This window comes from Cydia amplana, chromosome 2, assembly GCF_948474715.1.
Source record: "Cydia amplana chromosome 2, ilCydAmpl1.1, whole genome shotgun sequence".
Taxonomy (NCBI): Eukaryota; Metazoa; Arthropoda; class Insecta; order Lepidoptera; family Tortricidae; genus Cydia; species Cydia amplana.
In genome coordinates this window covers 9765097-9782460 of record NC_086070.1, presented here as the reverse complement: position 1 = coordinate 9782460, position 17364 = coordinate 9765097, and the positions used below count along the sequence as shown (strand labels likewise).

Here is a 17364-nt window from a genome sequence, read left to right as displayed (position 1 = left end):
GCTATTATTGTTTGTCCTTGTTACAGTCTAACATTTTTTTTAATTCCCCACCATAAATTAGTATGGATTATAGTGGGCAACAAATAAATTCGACCAATCATAGTGTCGCATTGCCTATGTTTTGTCCCTCACGGAGGCGTATACATACCACTTCTATAGGATCCTACTTCTATGATTTGTTGCAATGTGTGTAGAGGGCCTTATAGCCAAGTTGGCAAACTTTAACTGGTAACACTAAAAGAAATGTCACTCTGTCATCTTATAATACACGTTACCTTCACTATAACTTGATTTTGCATTGACCGGTGTTTAGAAATAATATTTTAAATAAAAATAATGATACTTTCTTCGTATAACAGGCTAATGCATTTGCTCGCGTTTATTATTTGCACCTTTCTAATATGTGCTCATTCCGATGTTCCGAGACCTCGCGGAGTTTCTCTATCGAAAGCGTCGCTGTATTCGCCGACGAAAGACTTCACCTGTTTCGACGGAACTGTTACAATTCCGTTTAGCTATGTAAACGACGATTACTGTGACTGCTTCGACGGCAGCGACGAGCCAGGAACCTCGGCGTGCCTGAACGCTGTGTTCCATTGCACAAACGCAGGTCATCGGCCACAAAACATTCCGAGTTCGCGCGTCAACGACGGAGTGTGCGACTGTTGCGACGGAACCGACGAGTATGCGGGGCCCGACGCCTGCCCGAACACCTGCGAGGAGCTCGGCCGAGAGGCCAGGGCCGAGGCTTTCAGGCTAGCCGAGCTACACAAAGAAGGAAGCCAGATCAGATTAGAGTTTATCGAAAAAGGTAACAAAAAGAGAAACGAGATGGCAGAACAGTTAGCCCAATTAGAAAAAGACAAATCAGAGGCTGAAACGATCAAAGCAGAAAAAGAAGCAATTAAAAATGAATTAGAGCTGAAAGAGAATGAAGCCCTTAAAGTGTACAGGGAGGCAGAGGAGAAAGAAAAACAAAAGAAAGTTGAAGAGGAGAATCAACAAACCATTAAGGATGCCACAGAACAGTTCAACAGGTTTGATTCAAACCAAGATGGCCAATTATCTGTAGAAGAAATAAAAGTAGTGAATGTTTTTGATAAAAATAAGGATGGTGAAGTGGACCAAGAGGAATATCAGCATTTCTTTGGGGAGAGTGAAAATGTTAATCTGGAGTCATTCATATCTACCACCTGGCCCATGTTGAAGCCACTGCTGATGATGGAGCAGGGCATGTTCAAGCCTGCAGAAGAAGAACATGACTCTGTTCGAGAAACAGATGCGGATGACCTGTCCAGGGAGCTAGAGAATGAAGACTTGGAAGGGGCTGAAGATGAGAACATGGATGATTCAGACCTGCCTCATGAAGAAGATGATTTGGAACAAGATCATGCTAAAGGCTATGATGAGGAAACTCAAATATTGGTCAATGAAGCCACTGAAGCAAGACGCCAGTTTACTGATGCCGAAAGAGCCGTACGTGAGATTGAGTCTAGCATTCGAAACATTCAGCAAAATCTTGAGAAAGACTATGGGTTGCAACAGGAATTTGCAACATTAGATGGCCAATGCTTTGAATATGAAGATAAAGAGTACATTTACAAACTTTGTATGTTCCAGAAAATGACACAGAAGTCCAAGAATGGAGGCTCTGAAGTTGGGTTAGGTAATTGGGGTGAATGGGGAGGCGAAGGGAATAAGAACTATTCTGTGATGAAGTACACTAATGGTCTGGCCTGCTGGAATGGGCCAAACAGAATAACCACCGTGAATATACACTGTGGATTAGAAACTAAGATGCTGTCAGTCACTGAGCCGTTCCGTTGTGAATACAAAGTGGAGCTCAGTACTCCTGCAGCTTGTGACAATAATGTGTCACAGACACATTCTGCTCATGATGAGCTGTGAGCTACATACTCACTTTACACTGTGCTTGTTGTAAGTTAGATGTATACATTTTTCAGTCAATAGTTTTTCACTAAGGAGAAAATGTCACAACTCTGTTGATACATGATTTTTCTTCATAACTAATGTTCATAATGAAGGTACCTAGAAGTAGATTTAAGTAGTAAAGAAATGTTTCATTAGTTTAATATAAATTATTTTTCTTAAAATCGTTTAACGTATTATTTTTCTAAAATCAATTACTGAGTTTTTTCTTGTAAAGAGATTAAACATTGCATCAATAAGTTTTCTCACACATTCCTCATCATTTAAGGCTGTTTTATGTTAAAGTGAATAATGAGTGAACAAAAAGTAATTGTGATTAAATAAATCGTTTTAAAATATTTTGTTTTATTTAATGGGCATGGCCCATTGGATATTATAGTTTGTCAAAGGACTGTCTCATTTCAAACATAGACAGAGACAATCATACTATCTTTGTCTGACACTAGTTCTAGCACTCAAAAGAAAAGAATAAGTACTTATAGTTTTTTTGTTCTTATTTACTGACAATTTGGTTTGACCAACTATATTTGCACTTTGATAATTTGCCCTTATCATTATCATTAGTAAATACCTAGGACAATTTATGGCAGATAATTTAGGTTGTTCTATACCTAACCTACTCTTTTATTTATTTAAACTTTATTGCATAAAGTACAACAAAATGTACAAATGGCGGACTTAATGCCTAAAGGGACTCTCTGCCAGTCAACCATAGAGCTAAACAGAGATGTAATAAAAAAGCACCCACATGCACTTTAATGGCAAAAAATCACTTGCAGAATTATTATCGTGTTGAACTAAGTCGATTGTGAATAATTTGTGCAAATATAGCCCAAGACAATAGGGGCTGTAAAAATTATATTTTTGAAAAAAAAAATTTTTTCATATTAAAAGTTACCAAACTTTTATTGTATCTTACTTCTACTTATTGCTGCGTCTCTGTCGTCAGCTACTTATACTGGGTCAACCAAATCTTGTCAGTAAATAGTAACAAAAAAACTATACTCATCCTTTTCTTTTGGGTGCTACTACTAGTGAATGATTCTCTCTGTCTATTTTTGAAATCAGACCTCAGAGAAACAGACCTTTGACATGCCTTTGACACACTATAATTCAGGAAGGTGTAACAAGCTCTTTAATGTCTACGTTACTTGTTTTTGAACGCTACTCTTTAAAAGTTATAAATGTCAATGTCAATTGTCACTGAATGGTGCGAAATTGTTTACAGAATTTATGTATTCTTTATTAATTATTTTGTGCGTGATAGTGCATTGTATAAGGATGGAAGTTGAAGATATTATCAAGGGATCTAGTTTTTCAATGTTAAAAGGCAAAGTTAGTAATCAATTATTAGAAAATTTGAAACTTTTGGGGTTTTCAAAACCAACTCGAATTCAAGCCGAAGCACTTCCTTATATTTTATTAGCAAAGGATATTATTGGCACGGCAAAAACTGGGAGTGGTAAAACCTTAGCATTCTTAATCCCTGTGATTGAAAGATTAATTAAACTTAGATTTTCCAGCAAACATGGTAAGTGTCAAACACGTTTTAAACTTCGCTAAACGTCGTACAATTTCTATGAAAGTCTAGAAAACTTCAAAAAACCTAATTTATTCTACAAATTATTGATATTGTTGTTTGATGTTTTAATATTAATCCATACAAAATTATCTGTTTGAGGTTAGAATTTTCCATAACAACATTGTTAAATGTTAAATATCTGCCAGATATAGTTACCTATCTGGGAGAAATGTTGCAACTTATACGGGAAGCTTTTAATTTTTATCAAACTGAATAGAAGCAAGACATGTTCCGGGTCCACACAGAGTGAGCATCTATTCTGTTACTAATCATATTCTCTATTTTAGGCACAGGCTGCATTATTTTAACACCAACCAGGGAGTTAGCGCTGCAAATATATCAAGTATTAAAGAAATTACTTGTTAATATTGATCTAACACACTCTTTAATTGTTGGGGGAGAGAAGAAGGCTAAAGATTATTTGGTATTGAAAAAAGGTAAATGAAGTTCTTCATTTACCTTAGAAAATACATATAATAAGAATAGATTTAAGAAAATTTACAAATTGTTTTGTGACATCTTGTTTGTATCTCCTTAGGCTGCAGCCTAACAATATAAAAACAGATTTAGACAATTTAATGTTTCACAAAATTATATGCCTTTGTTTATAATTTTTAATAATCTCTTGATACATTTTAGGGGTTAATATTGTAGTCAGCACTCCTGGGCGTCTATTCGATCATCTACAGAATACTGAATGTTTTAACGTCAACAATTTAAAATGCCTAGTGGTGGATGAGGCGGACAAGCTGCTTGATGCTGGCTTTGAGAAACACATCACAGGGATAGTTAAGCTGCTTCCAAGTATGTATTAGTTGAGAAAGCCCAAAGATTGATACATACAGTTTGTTATGCAATAAAATCAGTACTATATTAATTTCCCTACATTTAGACCAATTATGGATTTTTCTATTTGAAATAAGATTAATCTTGGGTTGGTTCATTTGGTCCCATAGTAAAGAAGTTGTACAGTCGAAAGTTTTAATTTATGAGTCATAATCACAATAGTATGAGGCAAAGGTAGGTCTCTAGTGACTTTGATATTGATTGTCACTGTGACAAGGTACGAAATTGGTCATTAATTAATACTTTAGACCGTACCTAATTACATATTCACATCATGACTAGACTAACCTTTTTTTTTAGGAAATAGGCAAACTTTACTGTTTAGTGCTACCCTAGACGGGAATGTGAAGAATTTGGCAAGGTTAGCTTTAAGGGAAGATCCGGTGGTAATATCAACTAGTGACCAGTCACAGTCCACTGTCACTGGTCTACAGCAAGGGTAAGTAATCATTTTTAAAGTTGTACCTAATCAGGAAAAGTACCTCTTCTATATTCAATTTCTAATTTTAAAAAACTATGAAAATTGCTTTGTATCCCTTTTTGAATTGGAATAGAGCTAATATCTATTATCTCTAAACTATATATTTAACCAAATTTAATAACAAATAGCTAAAATAAAAATATCACAACAATTTGCCATTTAAAAAATAAGTTTTAAAACTTTTTTTATTTGTTTTAGGTATTACATAACTCCTGTAGAACAGAAGCTCTCATGGCTATACAAAATGCTTCGAAAAAGCAAGAAGCTAAAGGTCATGGTATTCTTTTCATCATGCAAATCAGTAGACTTCCATTATGAATTCTTTAGGAATCACTGTAAAGCTACAGTTTTAAGTATACATGTAAGTAAACTGCTTCTATGATTGCCTCAATGCAATGTCACAATTTGCGTACGAAGTCTGAGGAATCTTAGGGGGGAACCTGCTTTCCCCCATGCCGCCGCGCGCGACCTGGACCCTCAGCGATATTTTTTATTTTACCGATTGCGGACTAACATACCCACACCTTTAATAGTACATTATTGCAGAGGCCGGGAAAGGGCAATTCGTGGATGAGTTTCGATTTTGTCGGACGACGCGAAGCGGAGTCCGACAAAGAAGACAAATCCACGAATTGCTATTCCTGCCGAGGCATATATAGTGCTTTTCTCCAAACATGTGAGGAAATAAGGTAAAATAATAATTATTTAAGCATCAAGCATGACTCAAATCGAACCTTCACATCAAAAATGTCAAAAACAATTTCCCTCTAAAATTAATTTTTAAAAGTTAAGGGCACAAAGTTATTCTGCCATTCAGTACCATTCAATATTCGTTCATTCAATATAATTGTGCAATATAGTTGGTCAAACCAATTTGTCAGTCAGTAAGAACCAGGAAAACTATACCCATCCTTTTCTTTTGGGTACTAGTACTAGTGTAAGACAAAGATAGTATGATTCTCTCTGTCTATGTTTGAAATGAGAAAGTCCTTTGACAAACTATATAAACTTTATGTACACGGATGAGATCCTTAAAAAAATATAAAAATCTTTGATTTTATAAGCAGTATTCGCACGATCATACACGAGCACAACGCTCTTGTAAGAACGAGACAAGTAAGGTCGTTTATCTTACTATCTCACTCTATCCTATAGCTTGAAATGATAGCTGATCGGGTCGTGTAGACGCGGCTCGCGGCTTTAATAATTGGCTGTTTGCGTTTTTTATTTTTAAAAAGTAAAAAACACTACAGTAATAAGTTATTACTGTAGTGTTTTTTTCATTCCCGTCCGCTAGAACAGGACAGCGATAGTTTGATTTTTTTAAATTAGAGTTTGACAATAACGTAGAACTTCCTGTACTATTTTTGCTACAATAAGGTGAACATTTCCGAGCATATTGGAGAAAAAGCTATAACTAACATGAGTTACTAGGATGATCCTTTAACAGGTGTATGATGTCAGATTTAACACTAATTTGAGCCTTATCACTTTGCAATAAGGTCCAAAATGATGATGTTTGTTATAGTTTGGAAAGGCTGAATAAATAAACTGTTATTACATGACAAGCATATATAGGTACCTACTTGCAATTTGGACAATAACAAACTCCATGTTGTCAATAACAAACTCTCACGATAATGTTTTGCAATAAAGTTTTTATTTATCTATCTATCTATGTTGTGTTGTGATAGAGCTGGGGTCGGTAATTGATATTTGGTATGCGCAAACAAATCATTGTTATAGTATTGGATGTACAAACAACATACAATAATCTTATACCCTCACCGAGCATTTCTTGTATATAAATATATACATATTTTTATTTATATATTTCGGGGATCTCGGAAACGGCTCTAACAATTTCGAAAAATTTTGCTATATGGGGGTTTTCGGAAGCGAACAATCGATCGAGCTATAAGGGCTATTCATAAATTACGTCTGGACATCGGATGATGGTAGCATGACGTAGGAGGAAACGGGGTCATTCGAAGCATGATTTTTGGATGATTTTAGCTAAAAATCGTCAAAAATAGATGACGTAATTTATGAACAGCCCCATAGCAACACAATACTATATATAGGTCTTATCTCTATTTTTGAGTTTTATGCGTTTTCTGAGCAAAGCTTGGTCTCCCAGATATTTGTATTTACGTTCGACAAGTTCAACTCGGAATCGCGGTGTATTCGTTATCGTTATTTACTTACCTATTGCATGTGCTGTATATACCAGCAAGAGGAGGCCATCATTGAAATGTCATACAACTGATGATTAAATGAATATAACATAGGTAATTTTTTTTTAGCTAAGGCTCCTCTTATATGTAGTTGTGTACAGTACAATTCATTGAAACTGTTTCCAAAATTAGACAAGCCTTTCTCCCGTATCGATCTAGAATCTTCCGTAGAAATAAAATGTATCATTATCAAACATTTCCATTTTTAGGGCCGGCAAAGCCAAGCTAGAAGAAAGGAAGCCTATCAAAAGTTTGTTGAAGCTTCAAGTGGAACCCTATTTTGCACTGATGTGGCGGCCAGAGGATTGGATATACCGAGCGTCGACTGGATCGTGCAGTATGACCCTCCTACAGACCCTAAGGTATAAATTAAACCTGTGCGATAAAAACCCTTCGTGAAACAGATTTTTGATACAAGATTTTATCAGAGACTGTACCTATTTTTCTTCTAACAGTCATCTACCACTCATTGAGACGATTCTAATAAACCCAAACTCAGGTTGCGTTGTTTCATCTCCTAGTTCATAAGGCCAACTTCAGTCTCGATCATCATATCATATCATATCATATCAGCTCGATGTCATCATAATATTGCATTTCCACTGGGTTTTCACTAGATGGCGCTCTACTTTAATGTATGCCCTTTATGCTTTTGTTATAGGTTTGTGCCTAAAAACAGCGGCTAGGCATTTTTTTATTTAATGTAAGTTTATATTACAAATAAAAATACACAACAAAAACATTGGAAATTCTTAATCTTATGAAGGTTTATTGTTATCACTCTATAATAATTAATAATACCAGAATTGACTGCATGTATATTGTTAATTATAAATAATTACCATTCAGTGTGACATGCTACATAAACTTCTAATAACCCTATTTAGCCTAATTAATAGTAGTGAGGGTGTTAAGTGAAATGACCTTTTTTTGCTTGATTAAAGCATGAAACTTGGCACAGTTGTTCCTTCTATCAAAATAAGCCGATTAAGATCGGTAGCCCGAGGGACCCCCCGCTTAAGCCCGAGAGGGGGGGGGGGGGGGGTCAAGTAGCGCCCCGCCCGGCTTCATTCTAAAAATTCTAACAGGCCCTGTTTAGCTAATAGGTCATATTTGGTATCAATTTCGGATAAATAAATAACGTAGAATTCATTTTTGGTATAAAAAATTGCAATTTGTTGAAAAAAAGAATAAAAAAACACATAAAATCTAATTTTGGAAGTGTAATTTTTGTTTTTTATTTATTGTCAAAATTAAACTGCTTGGTTTTTCTACATACAAAAAATATGATAATAAAGCCTATTTAATGCAGATTTTAAAAACATAACGTTTACTAACCTTTATTAAAAGGAAATTGCATAAAAAAAACTTATATCGTCTCGCGCCGGTGAATATCTTTTTACCGACATCGGCATCGATATAGACAACATCCGAAGTGCACACTCTGGAGACCGATTAAATGTATTGTTTATTGTTGTAGATTCTATTATAAAGATAGAAAAGCGTACAATTTTTTTTAATGTGTCGTTCAGTGAAAAAGGGACCTTAAAAAATTATCACAGCCAGCCTCGTGTTTGTATAGAAGCATACTCGTATTTAGTTAGTGCCAACCACTCCATGGACTCCATGGCCCCTGTTCTTAACTAATAAGAAGTAAACTGTAAGTATTCTTTAATATACTTGCTTATTACATTATACCACACTTTAATTTTGCGTCTTGTGTATTAATACAGTTCCTTCCCCCGACACATGAATGGGTACATTTCGTCATTCACGTATATATGTCAGTTTCAACCATATTCTGGCCACAGCAGGGTTGTCAGAACAGTTTGGAAACAGTCGTCTGCTCCTTGCTTTCATTCCCAAGAAGACGGACTGAGCAAGTTTAAAGAGGAACTAAAGTCTGACCCCAAACATATAATCCTATCCTGATAAGGCTGCTTCTATTTCAGTAGTCGATTCATGTAAATAATTATTTCGGGCATTTTTTAATTATTTAGCAACGGCTTTATCTGTAAGTATCACTTTACTTTGCTTTACAAGGTTATTTCACCTATCATCATATAAAGGTATAATAAAGTTTTGGCGAATGCTATTTATTTACTGCTATTGCTCCATCCTGTAGGAGCTTGAATCCTTGTATCGGCCAGGCTAAAAAGGGTCCATGCTTAGATCTCACTTTTATACACCTTATATTAAATGGGGAACCCGGGTTCAAATTCTAGAAGGCATTTATTTGTCTGTTTATCGTGAATCCTCCTCCTGAATTACCTATGGATGTTTTGAGTGTATGTATCAAATATATATGATATATATCATGTAGTACCCACATCACAAGTCTTATTGAGCTTACAGTATTACAAGGTCGATCGAGAGAATGCTTGGAATACGAGTACGACTCCTGGTTTTTCAGGGCCCGATAGAAATAAATTAGAGTTTAATTTACCATGACGGTAAGCTTCACTTATAACCACTGATCTTTTAGTGAAACTCATTTCTTTACCACTAGGTAAATCATTTTGAGACACTGTGTTGACAAAACTTCGAAGAGTTAAAAGTCCTTATTTATGCCATCGCGAAATTGTGTACAGAAACATGTCACAAGTAATGTTCCTCGTGAGATTCCGAATACTCCAAGAATCATGAAAAGTCCGATTCATTTAATATGATGGCCCTAGTTGCAGATGCTGTAAAACAGTCATTGCAAGGTATTGATACGCACAGTAGACACGAACGTAGTCATAGCAGCTAGACTAGATTCATGCGTACAAATATTTCCCCAACTACAGGAATTGTGGGCTCACGTTGACACAGTGGAAAACACAATTATATCACATGACACACCATTGCATCCAGGTCATGGAATTATATTTTAAGCTAATAAAATTATCTATTCTATAAGCTAAGTAAACTATCTTTTATTTACCCTAAAAGAGCGAAAGTCTTACCCCTGTTTCGAGCATTCAGTGGAAAGGGGAGAAAAAGTGAATTCGAAGCATGGAATCTGTTCAGAGTTAAACCAAACCACTACAAGGATTCAAGCTCTTACAAGATGGAGCAATAGCAGTGGCTAAAAGCATTCCCCTAAAATACTAAAATGTTATTATATGATCGGTAATAAGTGCAATATTGAAGAAGGCAAGTTACACCGGGATATTGAAATGAAGAGTTGTATAATGTTATACCTGTTCTATGAGATTAAGTCACTGCTAAGTTATTTTATTATTAAATTCCATAATGTATACCTACTTCTAACAAAAGGGAGCCATATAAATGCCCTATTACGCGCAGTGTACCGAGGGGTTGATGTTTAGGTTCAGACGTTAGTTCGTCGTCAAACTTGCTCAGTCCGTCAGACTTCTTGGGAATGGAAGCAAGAAGCAGACGACGGGTTCCACACTGGTCTGACACCTGCTTTGGTCAGAATATGGTTGAAACTGACCAGAAGTAAATGCAAACTGGAATAAAAAACGCGATTCAACTACATGAATGATGAAATGTACGCATTTATGTGTCTGGGGAAGGAACTGTATAACGACACAAGACGCAAAATTAAAGTGTGATAGGGTAATTCGCCAGTAACTGGCCACTAATAGTAACTGGCCACCCAAAACCAAAAATTCATTTTAGGCTAGCCAGTGGCCAGTTATTGAAAGCTGGCCAGTTTTTGGAACCTTATACTAAAATGAATTCTGCTTATAGGTGAATAGAATTCATTTTAGTTTAGAGCGGCTAGTTATTAAAGCGGCCAGTTACTGGCAAATTATTCTATAATGTAATAAGTAAGTAGATTAAATAATACTTACAGTTTACTTCTTATTCATTGAGAACAGGGACCATGGAGTCCATGGAGTGGTTGGAATTAATTATGCTTCTATACAAAAGAGAGGCTCTATGATAAATTTTTCCAAGGTCCCTTTTTCACTGAACGACACATTTTTTTTCTAATCAAATATTATGTTCGCCTTTCTATCTTTAATATATGATCTACAATAATAAACAACACATTTAGTCGGTCTCCAGAGTGTGTACTTCAGATGTTGTCTATATCGATGCCTATGTCTGTAACAAGATATTCACCGGCGCGGGACGATATATGTTTTTTTAATGCAATTTCTTTTTCATAAAGGTAAGTAAAAGTTATGTTTTTAAAATCTACATTAAATAGTCTTTATCGTCATATTTTTTGTATGTAGAAAAACCAAGCAGTTTAATTTTGACAATAAATAAAAAACCAAAATTACACTTGAAAAAATATTTTTTTGTGTTTTTTTTTTTAATTTTTCTACAAATTGCAATTTTTTTATACCAGAAATGAATTCTACGTTATTGATTTATCCGAAATTGATACCAAATATGACCTATTAGCTAAACGGGGCCTGTTAGAATTTTTAGAATGAAGCCGGGCGGGGCGCTACTTGACCCCCCCCCCCCTCTCGGGCTTAAGCGGGGGGTCCCTCGGGCTACCGATCTTAATCGGCTTATTTTGATATAAGGAACAACTGTGCCAAGTTTCATGCTTTAATCAAGCAAAAAAAGGTTCGACCTTTTTTTGTTACTTAAAACCTTAACTATAGTGACTACTTATAACTATTGTCATTTGTCCATGTGCAACCTTTTCAGCGATCCAGTACTAATAGGTACTAATAGCACCTATTAGCCTAGCTAGCCTATTGAACTGTTCGTTAATACCTACACAATACATACAATTAATATGTAATAATAATAGGCGGTGATCTTGGACACGGCGCGGATAGTCCGCCGGTTCCTCTCTCTGCGGCCCTAACCACCGGCAGCTTAGGCCTTGCCCCGCTGCTGGCGGCACCCTAGGTTAGGTTTTTTATAATGTGTTTATATGTATTTTTTATTGTTTTGTAAGTGATTTTATATTTTACTTTTATATTCATATTATAAAGAACCTAAACTTAGAAGATAAATGAATAAAGAGAATAATGTCAATTATGAATATCGTCGCTCACGCGCCACGCCAACAAACAATGGCACATCGTCACAAAGTAGATTCCAAGTTGAACCTTATACTAATGCGCGTAGGTTGATATTGCTTTGCATACTGTGATGTGATGAATATTGATTTTAGAAAAAATGCAGTCCGAAACCGATGCAGTTATACAAGGTCGTGTAGTTGGGCCATCATAGCAGTTACTACAAATATAGCTGGTCAACCAAATCTTGTCAGTAAAAAAAGGCGCGAAATTCAATTTTTCTATGGGACGATATCCCTTCGCGCCTACTTTTTTCAAATTTGCCGCCTTTTTCTACTGTCAAGATCTGGTTGACCAAGTATATATTAAGTCGCAGAATATTACAGGCAATGGTCTGACACTAGAGCTAGGAGCTAGACAATGCGTATAATGGCTCCTCTGCACGATGGGCGCGGGCGATGGCCCATACTGGTCTACTAAGATGGGCCAGCGTGTGGAGAGCGCAGTGGTGATGGCTTATGGCGCGGCGGGATGGCCACTACGTGTCGGTTTTTTGTCCGCTCATCAAAGGTAGTGCGCCAGCGATGGCAGTAGGTACGCATCTACACGTGGCCCATTCCAGAACTATGATACCTAGTTGCATATTCACGTTGACGGGCGGCTGGCGTGGTGACGAGTCGTTGCGTTGCCTCAACATCAGCCAGTACTACGACCTGTCGCATTAGACGTTTCACATCAATAATAAATGCTCACCTTATTTTCGTTGTTTTAGGAATATATTCACAGGGTTGGGCGGACAGCAAGAGGCCTAAATAACACCGGAAATGCTGTTATATTATTAAGGCCAGAGGAAGAAGAGTTTATAAGTTTTTTAAAAACTGAAAAGGTGTATTTAGATAAATACAGTTTTGAGGACCCATCTGATGATATTCAGAGAATGGTAGGTATTTTTATTAATGTTTATATTATTGTTTTAAAAGTAATGCAGTATGAACGTTTACATATTATTTCTTCAAGCTGGAGGCCGTTTGTTGGTAATCGTGTCCTCTTTGCGTTTTCTAAAACGATTAAATATAATACTTACCTACTTATGTTGTCCGGTCCGACTGGTGAGCGTAAAGCTTAGATTTCCGTTGGGACTACATTGCTGTGCCGCACTGCAGCCGGCTGCATTGCCGCGGGAAATCATGTCAAATTGTGATTTCCCACGCCAATGCAGACTGCATTTGGAATTGTATCTTGACGTTCATCAAATATGTATCTACAATGTTGAAGAAATCAGGTCAATATGCGTTACATAGACATTTAGATAACGTGAAGTGTTATATTAAGAAGGGGAAATCTAGTTATTTTAGTGATCCTACCAAAAAACCTGATGAAAATCGAATGAAATTAATGATCGTTTACTTACAATACGATCGATGTAGAAACTCATACCATGTAAATGAATCGTTTTTCAATAAGTAATGTATCCTATTATACATTATTTTTCAGCTTGAAGATTTAATACTCAAGAATGGTGTGATGAAACTTTTAGCAAGGAAGGCATATCTCTCTTTTCTGAGGTGCTACAAAGCCCATCCATTGAAGAAGATATTCAACATTAATACGTTGGATATCAATTTAGCAGCCAAAGCCTTTGGATTCTTGGAAACACCTCACAACGATTTCTGTATCCTTTTTAACAATTTATCACCATATCGTTTTCTATGTGTAATTTGGTATGATTAGTTACATTTTTCCTGTTCGTTATATGCAGTGGCCTCGACAGTTGTACCAGCATATCTTATTTTTCTGGTTTTTCGCCATAAGATGCCTTTGTTGCGCGTTTATCCAAATCTATTGTTGCGTGAAATAGTAAGAAACATTTGTTCCATCATTCCAATATTTCCCATTTATTGACCTCCGACGGAAAAAGAGGTATAGTGCGTTTTATTTACTTTAACTAAACGACGATTAACCTTACTACAGATTCTACAGTAAACAAACCAAAGAAGAAATCTAAAAAGAAAACAACTTCATAGGATATGAAGACTGCAGATTCCTTTATTAATAGCCAATTCACTGTTATCATACACGATATTGTTGTAAACACTGAACTTTATCGGAGCATTAACAGCAACAGTGTTGACTGTGATAAGCGATATCAGGTCACATGACCTATGTCACAGAAAAGAGGAAAATGATTTATAAACTTCGTCATATCGATATAACGAAGTCTATCACTGTGGATTGATCTTATGTAGAGCGTAATTTGCGCTCTATTGCACATATTATAAGACACAAATTAGAAATTATTCCATTAGTAACATTTGACACCATTTGCTTTTCTGGGAAGTCCCTATTACCTACATTGAGCGCATTGCGTGAGGTGTATGCCGATATAAATAAGAGACGCTTAGCACGAGGAACCCGCCTGTTTCTATCGCACGCGTTTAGTTACATTGCTGTCTCGCTCGCGCAGTGACATTGACATCCGGCATCATGGGCGGGACAGCAATATAATTACGCGTGTGCAATAGAGATAGAAACAGGCGCGTCAATGTACGAAATTCCTCGAGCGTCTTTTCTTTAGTGCAGCGGTCGGCAACCTTTTAGCAGCCAAGGGCCACATAGTAGTCAACGAAGATGACGCGGGCCGCACGTTGTTAATATTTATGACTTTATCAGACAATTGTCGTTTGTCAATATTACATACAAAATAGCCATGGAGGCTTGCGGGCCGCAAGTGACAGGTTCACGGGCCACATGCGGCCCGCGGGCCGCGGGTTGCCGACCGCTGCTTTAGTGGAATGTGATGAATTGATGATGATGAAAAATAAAGTTTTGTTAAGAGCGCTCCCACAAGGAAAGTCGAAATAATGCAAAATTGATGATATTCCTCGATGACATTCAGTACTTTACGCTCATTATTAGAAATAATGAGTACTTGTTCCAGTAAAAGCATCTTCTTATCTTTAGGAATTACTTTGTAAATATTAGAAAAAGGACTTATTAAATTAGTAATGATTTTTTTTCTGATGGTCGTTTCCGAAAAACCACGTCTAGTACTGAATTGTCAGCTCGTATTTGTAAATGTTGAGAAGTTTACTCTGGTAAAGCTGGCTATTTTGTATTACTAATACCCTGTACTTTAGGAATTACTTTTGACATTTTTCCTAAATACCTTTGAGAAAGAGAAAATCGAAGAAAAACAAACTCAATTTTCTCTCCGAAACAAGTGTCAATTCCTACGAAATTCTACTTAATATCGAAGTCATTTTCATACTCAAGCAATCTGCAGCGTTTGCTTATACTGTTGGTATACATTAGTGTTTATGAAATTCTACTATAATTTTTTGGCAATTTTTTGAAAACCTCTCTAATATTACCGATGACGCGCGGTCGTGAGCTCAGTGCCGCGGCAGAGCTTGTAGAGGTAGGACGTGTGTCGGTCGGCTCCGCACGTTTACAACGGCGTCGACGAGGTTTTTTATCGTTGTGTGCGGCAGGTGCCGTGTAAAATGCTATACTGTGTGCGTGACGCTGCGTGTATACGGCGACTGAGAAACTTTGATCCTACTACTGTGTATTTGGTTTTATATAGTATAGTAATGCAACCGGACCGCATTAAAAATATTTGTAATGAGTTAATGACCTGATATTTTATAGGTACTAAATGAAAAAAATGGCTGAATACAAATGTTTTTGATGACATCTCAGAATATACATATATAGGTCCACATCCACAGTATAGGAGTATAGGTCTGATGATGAAGCTGGAAGGTGGTCACCGGTACTAATCAAACATGTAACTAAACCACTTTGCGTTTGGGCTCGTTTGATTCCTCTCAACGAGATCTTTGACACAAGATAGAACTCAGGGTCTGATGATGGAGCTGGAAGGTGGTCAACGGTACCAGTCAACCACGCAACTAAACCACTTCGTGTTTGGGCTCGTTTGATTCCTCTCAACGAGATCTTTGACACAAGATAGAACTCAGGGTCTGATGATGGAGCTGGAAGGTGGTCAACGGTACCAGTCAACCACGCAACTAAACCACTTCGTGTTTGGGCTCGTTTGATTCCTTTCAACGAGATCTTTGACACAAGATAGAACTCAGGGTCTGATGATGGAGCTGGAAGGTGGTCAACGGTACCAGTCAACCTCGCAACTAAACCACTTCGTGTTTGGGCTCGTTTGATTCCTTTCAACGAGATCTTTGACACAAGATAGAACTCAGGGTCTGATGATGGAGCTGGAAGGTGGTCAACGGTACCAGTCAACCACGCAACTAAACCACTTCGTGTTTGGGCTCGTTTGATTCCTTTCAACGAGATCTTTGACACAAGATAGAACTCAGGGTCTGATGATGGAGCTGGAAGGTGGTCAACGGTACCAGTCAACCACGCAACTAAACCACTTCGTGTTTGGGCTCGTTTGATTCCTTTCAACGAGATCTTTGACACAAGATAGTACTGAGGGTCTGATGATGGAGCTGGAAGGTGGTCACCGGTACCAGTCAACCACGCAACTAAACCACTTCGTGTTTGGGCTCGTTTGATACCTCTCAACGAGATCTTTGACACAAGATAGAACTCAGGGTCTGATGATGGAGCTGGAAGGTGGTCAACGGTACCAGTCAACCACGCAACTAAACCACTTCGTGTTTCGGCTCGTTTGATTACTCTCAACGAGATCTTTGACACAAGATAGAACTCAGGGTCTGATGATGGAGCTGGAAGGTGGTCAACGGTACCAGTCAACCATGCAACTAAACCACTTCGTGTTTGGGCTCGTTTGATTACTCTCAACGAGATCTTTGACACAAGATAGAAGTCAGGGTCTGATGACGGAGCTGGAAGGTGGTCAACGGTACCAGTCAACCACGCAACTAAACCACTTCGTGTTTCGGCTCGTTTGATTACTCTCAACGAGATCTTTGACACAAGATAGAACTCAAGGTCTGATGATGGAGCTGGAAGGTGGTCAACGATACCAGTCAACCATGCAACTAAACCACTTCGTGTTTGGGCTCGTTTGATTACTCTCAACGAGATCTTTGACACAAGATAGAACTCAGGGTCTGATGATGGCGCTGGAAGGTGGTCAACGGTACCAGTCAACCACGCAACTAAACCACTTCGTGTTTGGGCTCGTTTGATTCGCCTCAACAAGATCTTTGACACAAGATAGTACTGAGGGTCTGATGATGGAGCTGGAAGGTGGTCACCGGTACCAGTCAACCACGCAACTAAACCACTTCGTGTTTGGGCTCGTTTGATACCTCTCAACGAGATCTTTGACACAAGATAGAACTCAGGGTCTGATGATGGAGCTGGAAG

At 37.5% G+C, this 17364-nt stretch overlaps 2 protein-coding genes across 3 annotated transcripts; both read left to right on the top strand.

The window, feature by feature from the left end:
• Window positions 1-246: 246 nt before the first annotated feature.
• LOC134658293 (glucosidase 2 subunit beta) lies at window positions 247-2094 on the top strand. Its single transcript, XM_063513909.1, has one exon. It carries the CDS (start codon window positions 337-339, stop codon window positions 1906-1908), a length of 1572 nt encoding a protein of 523 aa, XP_063369979.1. The 5' UTR covers window positions 247-336; the 3' UTR covers window positions 1909-2094.
• A 1057-nt stretch (window positions 2095-3151) lies between these two features.
• Window positions 3152-14362, top strand: LOC134658295 (ATP-dependent RNA helicase DDX18-like). Of its 2 annotated transcripts, XM_063513923.1 has the most exons (9): window positions 3152-3481; window positions 3820-3969; window positions 4172-4336; window positions 4679-4817; window positions 5058-5220; window positions 7306-7458; window positions 12812-12979; window positions 13534-13711; window positions 14020-14358. In XM_063513923.1, exons 1-9 carry the CDS (start codon window positions 3184-3186, stop codon window positions 14061-14063), a joined length of 1458 nt encoding a protein of 485 aa, XP_063369993.1. In that variant the 5' UTR covers window positions 3152-3183; the 3' UTR covers window positions 14064-14358. The 2 variants fall into 2 exon arrangements, with proteins under 2 accessions (XP_063369993.1, XP_063370002.1); XM_063513932.1 differs by lacking the exon at window positions 12812-12979 and having other exon boundaries at window positions 3155-3481; window positions 14020-14362.
• The last annotated feature ends 3002 nt before the right edge of the window (window positions 14363-17364 follow it).

Excerpts from the sequence above, each read along its gene's own strand:
- LOC134658293 (XM_063513909.1), top strand. The coding sequence starts at position 337 with ATGATACTTTCTTCGTATAACAGGCTAATGCATTTGCTCGCGTTTATT.
- LOC134658295 (XM_063513923.1), top strand. The coding sequence starts at position 3,184 with ATGTATTCTTTATTAATTATTTTGTGCGTGATAGTGCATTGTATAAGG. Across the intron at positions 3,482-3,819 it reads TAGATTTTCCAGCAAACATG|GCACAGGCTGCATTATTTTA; the intron begins GTAAGTGTCAAA and ends TCTCTATTTTAG. Across the intron at positions 3,970-4,171 it reads TTATTTGGTATTGAAAAAAG|GGGTTAATATTGTAGTCAGC; the intron begins GTAAATGAAGTT and ends GATACATTTTAG.